General features: G+C 44.9%; 2 protein-coding genes across 5 annotated transcripts in view; one reads left to right on the top strand and one right to left on the bottom strand.

Annotated features, from left to right (window-relative positions):
* LOC310829567 (uncharacterized protein) overlaps positions 1-12909 on the top strand; it is a 57666-nt gene that overhangs the window by 33334 nt on the left and 11423 nt on the right. The window lies entirely within an intron of this gene.
* LOC310829561 (uncharacterized protein) lies at positions 4151-12746 on the bottom strand. 4 transcript variants are annotated; one of them, XM_083708188.1, is made up of 6 exons: positions 12325-12746; positions 11734-11833; positions 11404-11541; positions 9968-10900; positions 7430-7556; positions 4151-6699 (listed from the first exon to the last, which is right to left on the bottom strand). In XM_083708188.1, exons 4-6 carry the CDS (start codon positions 10676-10678, stop codon positions 5657-5659), a joined length of 1881 nt encoding a protein of 626 aa, XP_083564314.1. In that variant the 5' UTR covers positions 10679-10900; positions 11404-11541; positions 11734-11833; positions 12325-12746; the 3' UTR covers positions 4151-5656. The 4 variants fall into 4 exon arrangements, with proteins under 4 accessions (XP_083564314.1, XP_083564315.1, XP_083564312.1 ...); XM_083708189.1 differs by lacking the exon at positions 11404-11541; XM_083708186.1 differs by lacking the exon at positions 11734-11833.

Here is a 12909-nt window from a genome sequence, read left to right as displayed (position 1 = left end):
TTCCTAAAGTGGGGTTTAAAGGAAAATTCACCTATAGCCTAGTCCTGCTCATATTTCCTCAGACGTGAGTCCCACTGAATTTAATTAATTTTACTTTCAAGTCAATGAGCACAGAATTGCAGCTTCCTGTTGCCTTTTTTCACAGGATACAGTACTTAAAATCTCTTCTTCGGCGACCACTTGTAGCTGAGTAAGATTGCCTTCCATGAACACGGTCTTAACAGTGAGTTCGTAAGTGACTGTGGAGGCCAATTCTGAATCCACACATCCTTCCACAGTTGGGACATAGGTTTCCGGGCGGGAGTTGGTGAAGGTCATGGTGAGAGTTTGCTAAGCGTGCCTTCCTTTTAGCTCATTTCTCCCTTGCGTCCTGAGTTCGAGTGTCTTCAAAGCCCACGACACCTTTGGTAAAGGCTGTTCTCCAACTGGAGTGCCCACAGGTCAGTGTCTCCCAATTGCCAGTGTTTATACTACATTTTTAGAGATTTGCTTGAGAGAGTCTTTAAACTTCTTTTGTTGACCACTAGCATTACGCTTTCCATTTTTAAGTTCGGAATAGAGCAGTTTCTTTGGAAGACGATAATCAGGCATCTGCACAACATGACCAGTCCAACAAAGTTGATGTTACAGAATCATTGCTTCAATATTGGTGATCTTTGCTTCTTCCAGTACACTGTTATTAGTTTGCCTGTCTTCCCAAGTGATGTGTAGAATTTTTTGGAGACACCATTGATGGAACCTTTCGAGGAGTTGGAGATGGCATTTATAAGTGGTCCACGTCTCAGAAGCACAGTAAGGTTGGTAGTACAATAGCTTTCTAAACAAGCATTTTGGTTTCCCTGCGAATGTCCTGGTTCTCAAACACTCTGCTATTCAATCAGGAGAAACCTGCACTCACAGAGCTCAGGCGATGCTGGATTTCAGCATCAGTGTCAGCCCTTGTGAAAAGATAACTGCCCAGGTAGGAGAAATGATCGACACTTTTCAATGTTACACCATTGAGTTGGATTTGTGATGCTGCAGAGGGGTTGTTTGTGCTTGTTGGTGCAACACTTTGGTTTTTTTGGATGTTGAGCGATAGGCCAAGCTTTTTGTAAGCTTCTGTGAAGCTATTTAGGATGGTTTGGAGGTCATCCACTGAGTGTGCACACACTACATTGTCATCAGCATACTGAAGCTCTATGATGGAAGTTAGCATAACCCTACTCTTTGTCTTCAGCCTACTCAGATTAAAGAACTTTCCATTTGTTCAGTATATGATTTCTATTCCAGTGGGATGTTTCCCTTTGACAAAGTATAGGATCATTGCGATGAAAATAATATATAGAGTTGGGGCAATAGCACAACCCTATTTAACACCTGATCCCACTGTGAATGATTCACTTTGAGAACCATTGTTACCTGTGATTGTTGCTGTCAAATCACAACCTTAAGGGGAGGAGGATCCTATATTTATGCATGTCCAGATGTCATTTTTTAATGTCAAGGAAGCATACCAAGCACTGTTCCTCATTTAAAATGAGTTGTGATCCAAGGAGAACCCTGATACAGCTTCTTCCTGTAGTGAATATGGCATTTGGAAATCATTAATGTGTGGGGTTTCAAGGGCTGTCTCCAAATATGCACCCTCCCAACTCATTTCAATGACAAGCCACATTTTAGAGCTATAAAATGGACTTTGCATATTCAGTGTGGCAAGCGACACATTTTTATGTAACACTATCTGCCATTGATAGCAAAGAAGAACTGGCATGAGCAGGGCAGAAAACAGGTGTCACTCCATCAGAGCCAAGGTAGAAAGTTAGTGTCTACCACGGTGTAACTTATATTGAAGCAGGTTGTGCTCTCATAATAATAAGGATTCTCAAACTTTCTACCTCCCTAGCCCCCTGCCCCCTGAGGTGGCTGAAAATTAATGGACACAAAATGGTGTTATAGTGGCAGCCTGTCGATGAAAGCAGAATTTAGCAAAAACTGGTCGGTAAGTACTGAAATCATATCTAGTCTATTTTTGGAGATACCATATTTTTTGCTCTATAAGACTCACTTTTTCCCTCCTAAAAAGTAAGGGGAAATGTGTGTGCGTCTTATGGAGCGAATGCAGGCTGCGTAGCTATCCCAGAAGCCAGAACAGCAAGAGGGATTGCTGCTTTCACTGCGCAGCGATCCCTCTTGCTGTTCTGGCTTCTGAGATTCAGAATATTTTTTTTCTTGTTTTCCCTCTCCAAAAACTAGATGCGTCTTGTGGTCTGGTGCGTCTTATAGAGTGAAAAATACGGTAGTTAAATTCTTTGCCACATCACTTTCTTTGTGACAAATGCAGGCACTTGCATGTTGCCAATAAGAACAACTGAGCACGTGGGCAATACCTTCAGAGTTGGCATTCCTGTCTTGGTGCTGTGAGGTGGAAACACACAGAGAGAAAAACACGAGAAATGCTTCCTTTATGGGTAGTTGGGTGTGAAGTTTTGCCTCTCTTTGCACATGCATGTAAATAGGGATGAAGAGAGCCACCACAACAGGAATCCTCATCATCAGGCAAGTTGTACTTTAATAAAATCATAGCATAGAAATCCAGCAAGCTATTTTTTTGTGTTACCCCTAACAAAGATACTTAACTGTTCCCAGTATTTTCCCCGATGCATTGTTTAGATTTCACATAATTGCTAGGCAATTCAACCCTACCCCATTCTGTATTTCAGCTTGGCCTGCATCTTTCCCTCACATCAAACCCTAGAACAGCAAAGTGATATTCCCCTCTTCCTTTCCCAGCTGCTTCCAAAGCATTTTTATAGATAACTTTGCACACAGGTGGGTAGCCACTTCCTTGGACTTGCATGAGAACTGTTTCAGACCAAGGCATCAGCTCATCTGAAAGAGGGTACACATTCCCAGAACCAGGGAATAATTTTTAACAGGAATAGAAACCCCATCCTCTGGCCTGGAAGTTGGATCAGAGCAGATGCTGAGGGCAAGCAAAGGATGCCTATCATGGTCTGCCTTGAATAACCTTCCTCTGAAACACTTGATTCCCCCCCCCCACTCCAATCTAAACATATTTTGTCCTTATAGGATTTGCACTGTGGATCATTTCTGATCTTCGCAGTGCTCCATTGGAGCTTGTGTGTAAAAGGAATTTGCAAAAATGGAATGCTGGAGTTGCAATGTGAGATCAAGGCAGTACTGGGGGGCATCCCTTCCAGCATCTATGAAATGATGATCTGGTTGGCACAACCTATATTTGCATTGCCTTTTGTAGTCATTGCACCAGTCTCCATGGAATCAATGGGAAGCCACAAGGCTAGAAAGTGGGGGGGGGGGGTTCTTATCATGGCTCCTAGCCTCCTAAGAGAAAGCTTGTAGCAATGCTTTCTTTAGTCTCCACTTCCTATCTCAACCAAATGGCCAAATTCCATTCTCATCATGTTCCATATTCACCCACAAGTTTTATAGATGCAGCCACAACATGGAAGGCTACCAGTGGACTGGATTTTGCAAGCACAGCCTTATCTGAGGACCAAGGCGGTCAACAAAAAGCATGGATGAGATCCATAGCTTTCCTTTAAACAGTGCTTCCCTCTCCACCATCACAAAACAGGTTCTCTTCTAGCCTTGGAGATAAATATGAGGACAGGATGGAGGCTGAGAGAGGACAAGGAAGAATAGTGACAGAACATGTGTTTGGTACACCTGAAGGCTCCTATTCAACCTCCAGATTTAGAGCATTCCTCAAGCATTGCAGTCAATGACAAAACCCAACAAGAGTTGAAATGTAAGTACTTAGATCAGAGGTAACCAACATGGTGCCTTCCAGCTCCCATCAGCCGCAGCCAACATGGCCAGGGATGAGTTGGTGTCCAGCATCTGGGGGGCACAACATTGGCTACCCCTGGCTTACATGGTCAAGTTCAACAAGTGGCAGAGTCGTACATTCTTCAGACCAGGGTGCTCCTTGAAAATCACATGCTGCTTGAGAAGAGAAAAAGGCCTGTTGGTTGTGATTCCCCCTCCAAACTTGGCTTTTGACAGCACAAGAGAGTTCCAAGTATCTGTCTTTAAGAGGAAAGGCTCTCATTGAGAAAGACCGCAGAAAAGACACAATGCAAGTGCTGCAGTAATGGCACACACACGAAATAAATAAATCTGGGGCTCCTCCAGATGATGTGTTTATTGAGTATTCATCATGATTTGCTTCCACAAGGCTTACAGGGAGGTTAGACTATGCCCAATCCTTATTCAGTATTCATTTTGATTGGTTTGCAGGGTGGTTATACAACAATGAGCACTCATCCTGAATTCATCCTGATTTGCTTTCATAGCAGGTATACACCTTCCCATTCATCATTTGTTCATACTACTTGTTTCAGTGCACTCCCCCATCACCTTTCTAAATGCAAACAGTCTGTTGGGGGTTTTTTTGGCAGGAGATGCACAAAGAAGTAAAATTTTAATACACACTTGAACCCCTCCTGCAAAATACTGACACCTTGAGAAGACCTTAATTCTATTCTGATGTCTCCAAGCTAAAACCTATGAAGATGGATCGAGAAAGCAAGCATGACCTGTTCTCGAGCTCTGACTCTGCCATGCCTCAATGGGAGACCTTGGACAAACCATTCTGTCTCAGACAGTTTCTCATCTGGAAAACAGGAACCACAGAAATTTACATAACAAGTAAAGATCACAATTCTGTGAAGGTGCCATATCTCTGTTTTCTTCTCTTGTTTACTTCTGCTAAGGGTGCAGTGAGAAAATAGGGAGGGAGGGAATGTGAGCTGGTACAATGTAATATATGCAGAGAGCCAGCCACCTTTTGGAGTGTCCCGATTCAAATTCTAGATCCACCATGAATTCCCTTCTATGGTCTTGGGCATGAGGCTTTGTCTATTTCAGCCCCTTCATCTGGAAAAGTGGGAGTGATAATGACCCACCCGAGGGTTGTTGATTTAGACAGTAAGGCCCTTTGTTACATTCAAAGGAATACATAAATAAAAACAGAAGTTCCATCTAAGCTGGAGGGAAAGATTTGCCTGAAATCAACAACTGAGCAGCAATTGAGATGGCGTGGCATTCCTCATAGTATTAAGAAGGCCAGGGGGGATGGTCGAGGGGCAAAATGGTGCTAACAAAAGAAGATGCTCATCTTAGTACCAGAAAATCTATGCTGAAAGAGTTGGCTCAGATCATTCAACCCTTGATCGCTATATTTCCAATTCTTTAAGGAGAAATCCATTCTCCCCAACACTAAAGTATCTTCATCATGCCTATAACATATTGTTGATTTCATCCAAATGTCTGCATGACACTGGAACACTGCAGAAGGTAGCTTCCGAATCCAACAGCTTCCATTTCCAGCATGCATGTGTGTCTGCATGCATGCCTGTCTTTTTAATTTTAATTTATTTTGTGCCTGGAGGGAAATTCTACCGGAAGATCCTCTTTTAACAAGGGTTTATAAACTATTGCATCCGTTTCCTTGGGAGGAATAGAGAGAGGCAGTAGATAAAGTAACAGGGGAATCTGGGATGCTGGAATTAAATGTCTTCCCTCATCTTTCTTTCTTTTTTTTTTAAAAAAACCAGTTTTATATTGTCAATTGCTTGGATATAAACCCCAAAGCAGGAAAGGTTTTGCTTTGCTTCATAATGTTAACAGATTATGAATTCACTATTGGATGAAGTCTCTGGTGCTTGACGAGCGTTTGTCTCTGCCGGAACCTCCTCCCACATTCGGTGCAGCGGTATGGCTTCTCTCCCGTATGGATTCTCTGGTGAATAATGAGGTCGGCCAGCCGAACGAACCTCCTCTCGCACTCGTCACAGGGATAAGGCTTCTCCCCTGTGTGGATTTTCTGGTGTCTGGTGAGAGACGAGAGCTGGTTGAATCTTTTCCCGCACTCCGCACAGCTGTGGGGCCTCTCACCTGAATGGGTCCGTCGGTGCCTGTGGAGATGAGAGAGCTGGTTGAACCTCCTGCCACACTCATCACAGGTGTGGGGCCTTTCTTCTGAGTGGGTCCTCTGGTGCCTGGTTAGAGCAGATGAGGCGATGAATCTTTTCCCACATTCAGGGCAGCCGTAAGGTCTTTGTCCCATGTGGATTCTCTTGTGTACTGTAAGAGCCGAGAGGTGGCTAAAACATTTTTGGCAATAGGTGCAGCGGTAGGGCCTCTCTCCCGTGTGGATTCTCTGGTGGCTGATAAGATGCGCTCGCTGGCTAAAGGTTTCGCCACACTCTGTACAGGCGTGGGGCTTCTCTCCTGTGTGAATTCTCTGGTGTCTTGTGAGATGTGAGAACTGGTTGAACCTTGCCCCACACTCGGCACAACGGAAGGGTTTCTCACCCGTGTGGATGTGCTGGTGCTTGGCCAAGTCCGACGGGCAGTTGAAGCGCTTCCCACATGCAGCACAAGGGTGGGGTTTCTCCCCAGTATGGATTCTCTGGTGTCTGGTGAGGTGCGACATCTGAATGAAGCTTTTTGGGCACTGGGCACAGTGGTAAGGTTTCTCCCCTGAATGAGTTTTCAAATGTTTGGCTAGGCCCGATGGGCGGGTGAATCTTTTCCCACACTGAGCACAGGCATGAGCTCGGTCCTTCCTGTGGATACCGCCATGAGCTCGGAGTTCCTCCTCTCCCCTAAACCTTTTCCCACAGTCCGGACACTGGAAATACTGTCCAGCTCTTCCCAAAAACTTGGCACCTGTCAAGTGGGAAAGAAGAGCCAGATACAATGCCGTGACTAGGTAGACACAAACACACATACACACTCTGTGTTGAACCCTAACAAAAAATTATGTACTCCAAAGAATTCTGTACTGTACTCAAGATGCTACAATGCAAAATGTTGACAAATTATCCAACATCCACAAAATCTAACATTCAGAAATTCCTGCATGTAACTAGACTTAAATCAAACTTAGATTGACAGACCACAACACAGCTTGCACAGAGTGATTTCAGTTAGAGACTTTCCAGCTCACATTTTAGCTACAAGCATCAGTTCACCACATATGGGTCCAACTGTGTTATGTTAAGCAAGTGGTTTGCCCTTAAATGCAGGATTTTTTCCCAAAAAGACCCACTGAGCTTCCCCCACCTCCATGCCAATCCAGATGCATACTCTGGTGTGTTGGGTAGGTAAGTATCAACCCAGACCCTGCGATCATCATCTGAGGCACTTTTTCATACGCCTCCTTCATGAAAGGTCTGTAGGGTGGCAAGATGAGAATGGGCCTTTTCTGTGGTGGCTCCCACCACAGAATGGGTCAAACATAATCAGTTTCCTGCAAGAGCATCTGCAGATGAACTGTCATCACTCTTTCCATCACCTTGATAGGAGTTAATGATCATGGGCCACATTCAGACCAAAACACCCTTAACGAAATGAAGACTGGAGGGGAAATAATGTAGGGAGTGGTGTGGTTCCTTACCGGGGGAGCTGGCATTCCCATTGTCCTGCTGCCTGACTTCCTTATAGGTTTGCCTTTGCCTGGTGTTGACCAGAGGCCGATGAGCTTCAGAGCAATTTGCAGGTCCTTCTTGGGCTATTCCCGATACCTGTAACAACAGCAACAATCACACTGGAAGTGAAGAAGGAATATTGGGCCTACACAGGCTGATATCCTCTGTGGTATCAAGAGAGAAACAAATAATGGGGTGGTGGTGTTGAGTGTTTATCCATTGTGAGAAGCAATAAACTCACAACCACTCAAAAGTGAAGCCTGACACAACCATTTGAAGCTCATTCCAAGCCAGCCAGGCAGAAATCACTTTTCTGCCTTGCCCTGGCCACTGTCCACATCAGAAGTGGGACGCAACTCCCAGCATCCTTGACCCTTGACCCTTGCTGGCTACAACTGATGAGAATTGGAGTCCAACAACATCTGCAGAGCCACAGCTTTCTCTCCCTTAGCCAACTTCATAAACTTCTTCATGAAGTTCTGCAGAGACCCCTGCTGGATCTCTTGGCTGCTGCCTTCTCACAACAGACCAGAACAAAAGACCTTTGAAGGCTTGGGAGATAGCAGGTGAGTGGTTGCTGGGCAACTATGGATGCACTTCCCTAACTGTTGTAGACTGTTGCTAAGAAACTGCAAAGTTCTCTTCTCTACAGCTTCAGGATTGTTCCATAAGACAGAAGTTCTCAAGTATCTTCTTCTCCCCACCCCCGCTACTCAAAAATGGCAGAGGGTCTTGATGGACCACTTAATAAACCTCTGTCCTACAAATCAAACCCCACACATATCATATATATGACAAAATAAACCACAGACTTGCTTTTTTGTGTGAACAAATTCTGTGATGTTAGGTGTAAAGTTTGGTCTGCTTTAAGCCTCAGGCTAGCTCCAGTATTTATCCTGCTTCTATGTTTGGACTTGATGGTGGCCTGGCAACGGAGAAGAGCCCTTTTAAACTGGTAAATTGTTGGGGGGAGGAATTATAGACCGCACCAGACTGAACTATGAAAATCATGGGCCCTAAATTAGGGTTTAATTAGGCTGTTTGATAATCCAGTCTAGGTGAAAATGTTCTTAATTGCCGTTATTAGAAAAAACATTAGTCAAGTGCAGAGCTAAGTACATATACTGTTCTCTGTTCCACAGACTTTCTGCAGACTACTTGAATGCAGCTTGAATGCAGACCACAGTTTGAAAACTTTGGCCATAAAAACAAGGAAGCAACATTTCTCTCAGCTGCTGCAGCAGGAAAATGACCCCTCTATCCGAAGTATATTCTGTGATTAGATCAGCCATCTGTTGTCAGTGTCAGGGCTCAGCCTTTTAATATGCCTCCAAGTATGTACAGGGTGCATTTTACTCACTGCAAGGCAGTGTTAGAAACTCAGGCACCAAATGGCTCCTTAAGCCAGAGTTACGAAATAGAATGCAAAATCAGAATGCCTGGTTGCCATTCTTGGGCCAAATGGATCAAAAGTTGTATTTTTCAATGTGACTTTTTGGTTTCTGAAATTCATTCTGGCTGTGCAGATAAAATGTAACAGATAGAATTCTACAGGATATGTTGATAGTGTGTGAAAACAGTCAAGATCCAAGGATCCACAGGGAAACACCTTATGACAGTGGAGGTGCCACCAGGCACCTTCACTTGGTCACAAGTGGCTAATTTTCAACATTGCTGCAAGGTATTCACAGCAAGCTGTCAAGTTAGGGGACAGGCCTTCCAGGTGAGAGGTCATAACTCTCAATACTCATCGCAAAGTATTGGAAGACACAAGAACTACCCACCTTGGAAGAATGGCAGATGAAGGTGATAGACTATATGGGACTGGCAGAAATGACCGGCAGAATCCAAGACCAGGGAAGAGAGACGGCGGAAGAAGATTGGAAGAAATTTAAGGACTATCTTGGGAAATATTGCAAAATTAATGAATGTTAGAATGATGTGGATTTAGAAATTAAGTGGTTTTCAGCTGTACTGATTAAGTGAAAAGAAAAGAAAGGTTAAAAATTAAACGAAAATTAAGGGAGAGGATTTGTTGAATTAATAATTAGAAATTGGAATACAGAAAGGGGAGGTATGAGGAGGTCGGGGAAGTAAGTTATAAGAAAATAAAGGATTGAAATTTTACTTGTTTTTAAATGGTTTTTAGTTTTGTATTTTGTTTTTTAAGTTTGTTACTTTTTGTGTTTGTGTTTTGTTTTTATTACTGTCTTTTGTGTGTATAATTTTTGAAACTTCAATAAATATATTTTTTTTTAAAAAAAGAGAGGTCATAACTCTCAAGCCATAGGTCACAGTGCCGTCACTATCTCCCCTACTACTGGAGGCCAACTTTGACAGGAGATGAAACCACCCAGCTGCCAATCCTATGACACGGTAGTCACATGATTGACACATGTCAAAGTTTTAAGGAAGCAGTGCTTCCTTAAAACTCAACAACCCGAAGAATTCCAATTTGGTCCTCCCACCCCCATCCCTTTAAGACCACCGTGAATAAATGACCTCACCTGTTGTCCCCGCTTCCCCCCCTCCTGCTGCCTCAGAAGGAAACCCTCTGCCAGGGCCACTGCCTGGGCGCAGGTCTCCGGTCCGCGCTCTCGGACTCGAATCTGGATTTCCTTTGGCAGAATCATCAAGAACTGCTCCAGGATCAGCAGCTCCAGGATCTGCTCTTTCGTCCGGCTCTCCGGCTCCAGCCAACGATGGCACAGCTCCCGCAACCGGCTGCAGGCTTCCCGTGGCCCCTCGGTCTCCTGGTAGCGGAACTGGCGGAAGTGCTGGCGCTGGGCCTCCACGTTCACAAAGTCCTCCCGCAGGATGGCAACTTTCACCTTCCCGTAGTCTCCTCTTTCTCGGGTTTCTAGGCTGCTAAAGGCCTGCTGTGCTTCTCCGGCGAGATTCGGCACAAGTTTGGCCATGCCCTCTCCTCGTGGCCACTGGCAGGCATCGACCACCCGCTCGAATGTAGACAGGTCATCCCAAGGTGGCAACTCTGGCAGCTGGGAAGTTGCCCAACCTGAGTGAGAGGACTGTACCGTTTTGAGGATTTCTTGCCACTGGGCTTCTCCATGAGGGCGCATTCCCTCCTGTCTCTCAACCCTACCATGGTGTGGTGTGGCCCACCTCAGAAATTCACTGATTGCCCCAGCCTGGACAGCCCGAGGAGACTTGCCTACCCCTTCCCCAAGTTCAGGATGTCCTGGGTTTGGCTCCTCCATTCTTCCCTCTGGTTGCTCTCAAAGGCAGTTAGAGCTGTAGTGTTATTGCTTCCCTTCAACTGCAGCCATTTTGTCTCCTTGGCATTGGCCTTGACGCTGCTCTCAACTTCTCAACTCCCATGCCAAAATTGGCAGGACTGTGCTGAACAGAACAGGGCTTATCATCAACAGTGCTACTACCATCAAAAGCACAGCAAAATTCCCATCTAAGGCGCTAAGAACCTGTGAAGAGAGGGAGAGAGAACCCAGACTTTTATACGCATAGTGAGCTCACAGCTATCCATTGACTTCATGCCTTGCTCCTAGCCATTGGCTGAGCTGCTGTGATGTCACAGAATAAGAGCTAGGAACGGAATGTTGAAAAATCAGTGATGTTGCTCTGAGGTAAATGGAAGGCAGTTGTGTCTGGAAGAGGCAAAAATGTCACACAGGGACTAGAAATAGGAGGGATTAAACACTGCAAGAGCCTGGGGAGATGGTCGAGGGAGAAATCAGAATGGTCAGTATAATCTTAGAGAGAAGATATAGATTACTGAGAGACCCTACATTTCAAACACTGATTTGAAATAAGCAGGATTCATAAAGAAATGCAGGTTTCTGGTACCAGTTTCTGGAACCAGTGCAATTTTATTTTATTTTTGCTTATTTAATTTTGCTTGTGCTATTCTGGTGTAAGCAGATGGGCAAAGAGCTATTTAAGGCACTCAGGCCTTAATCTTGCTCACCTTTCATTTTGACTTCTGCGCGTCTTCTGCCATTGTTCACATACTTTCAGATCTATCTTCACAGCCGATCCTCAGGATGCTGCATCTGGATCTGGTACCCTAATCTCCACTTGAGCAATGGGGCAGCAGAACACACAGCTACAAAGACAACCAGTGACGACCTGCTTGTAACTCAGCAAAGTGTTCTGTTCTTCCACTACTCATTGCAAGTGGACCATTCACACACGCAATTGTTTGTACAGACAATAAAGTACAAACCATCTCTCAGTCTCAAGGTGGACTAACACACATGCATGAGCATCTCTTAGGTGCAATCCTATAACCACTAACCTGGGATAAGTCTCACTTAACTCAGTGAGGCTTGCTTCTTGGTAGTCATGCATATGATGTTTTATTCTGCTTTTAATCTGTTGGGAGCTGCCCAGAGTGGCTGGGGAATAAATAATAGATGATGATGATGATTTGTTAATGACTTACAACCCACAGGTGAACATCCTCTACAATACTTGATACAAAATCTCTGTTTGCACTATTCTGATTAGGGAAGGCTGTTTTATGCATTAGAAAGCACTGTTGGGCATTGCAGGGACTAAACACATCCTCGGTTATCCTCATCTGCAAAATGGGAACAAGTATACTCTATCTCACAAGGCTGTTGTGACAGAGAACAAGCTAAAGACTGCAAAGCACTTCATAAAATAGCTCCAGCAAGGTTTGTTGAAGGATTATCAGTATCAGCTAGTCCCTCATGTGGATTTGCATCCCATGTTTTGAGCTGATGATCATCGCTCCACTGAAAGAATGACCCTGCCTTATAGCAGAAGCCATATCTTCCCTGTCAGTCAAATAAAGCAGACGCCCGCAACTTCCAGACATCTCGCAAATTGCAATTCTCCGCATGCAGAATTCCCATCAACTCACCTCTGCTGCTTTGCCCGTCTTGGGGGCTTCTACTGTCTCGATCTGCTGCTTTTGCTACTGCTGGGAAGGGGGAAAAAAAACCCCAAGAGCTGACTGTTTGTGAGAGAGAGGAAGCTCCGTACCTTATTCCTTCCCCCTGTCTCTAAAGATATGGAGGGGCTCTAGGACCCAGAAAGATCAACCTATTTAACCCTTCATAATCTGGTCTAGGAGAAACGCCTTGCTGCAGGCTCAGAGACACCAAGTTAAGAAGGCAGTGGATGTGCCCATTTTTAGACCAGATCGTACAATCCCTTTTGTCAACATTGTCTCTTTTCTCTTAGTGCTCAAAACAGTGACTAATTGATGATGCAGGCTCCATAAACCGACCACGAGAATGCCACCAGGAGCGCTTACAAAGCAATCCTATGAGTATATGTTCAGTAGGGCTTAAAAAAGGTAAAGGGACCCCGACCATTAGGTCCAGTCGTGACGGACTCTGGGGTTGCGGCGCTCATCTCGCTTTATTGGCTGAGGGAGCCGGCATACAGCTTCCGGGTCATGTGGCCAGCATGACTACGCCGCTTCTGGCGAACCTCAGCAGCG

This window comes from Podarcis gaigeae, assembly GCF_964106915.1.
Source record: "Podarcis gaigeae genome assembly, chromosome: 13".
Taxonomy (NCBI): Eukaryota; Metazoa; Chordata; class Lepidosauria; order Squamata; family Lacertidae; genus Podarcis; species Podarcis gaigeae.
The sequence above is the reverse complement of the archived record's forward strand: the minus strand, read 5'-3'. Positions and strand labels throughout refer to the sequence as shown.

Bases quoted from the DNA above. Each gene is read 5' to 3' on its own strand.
- LOC310829561 (XM_083708188.1), bottom strand. From the start codon at position 10,678: ATGGAGGAGCCAAACCCAGGACATCCTGAACTTGGGGAAGGGGTAGGC. The intron at 7,557-9,967 runs GTGAGGTCATTT...CTGTTGTTACAG, and splicing joins GGGGGAAGCGGGGACAACAG to GTATCGGGAATAGCCCAAGA. The intron at 6,700-7,429 runs GTAAGGAACCAC...CCCACTTGACAG, and splicing joins TGGGAATGCCAGCTCCCCCG to GTGCCAAGTTTTTGGGAAGA.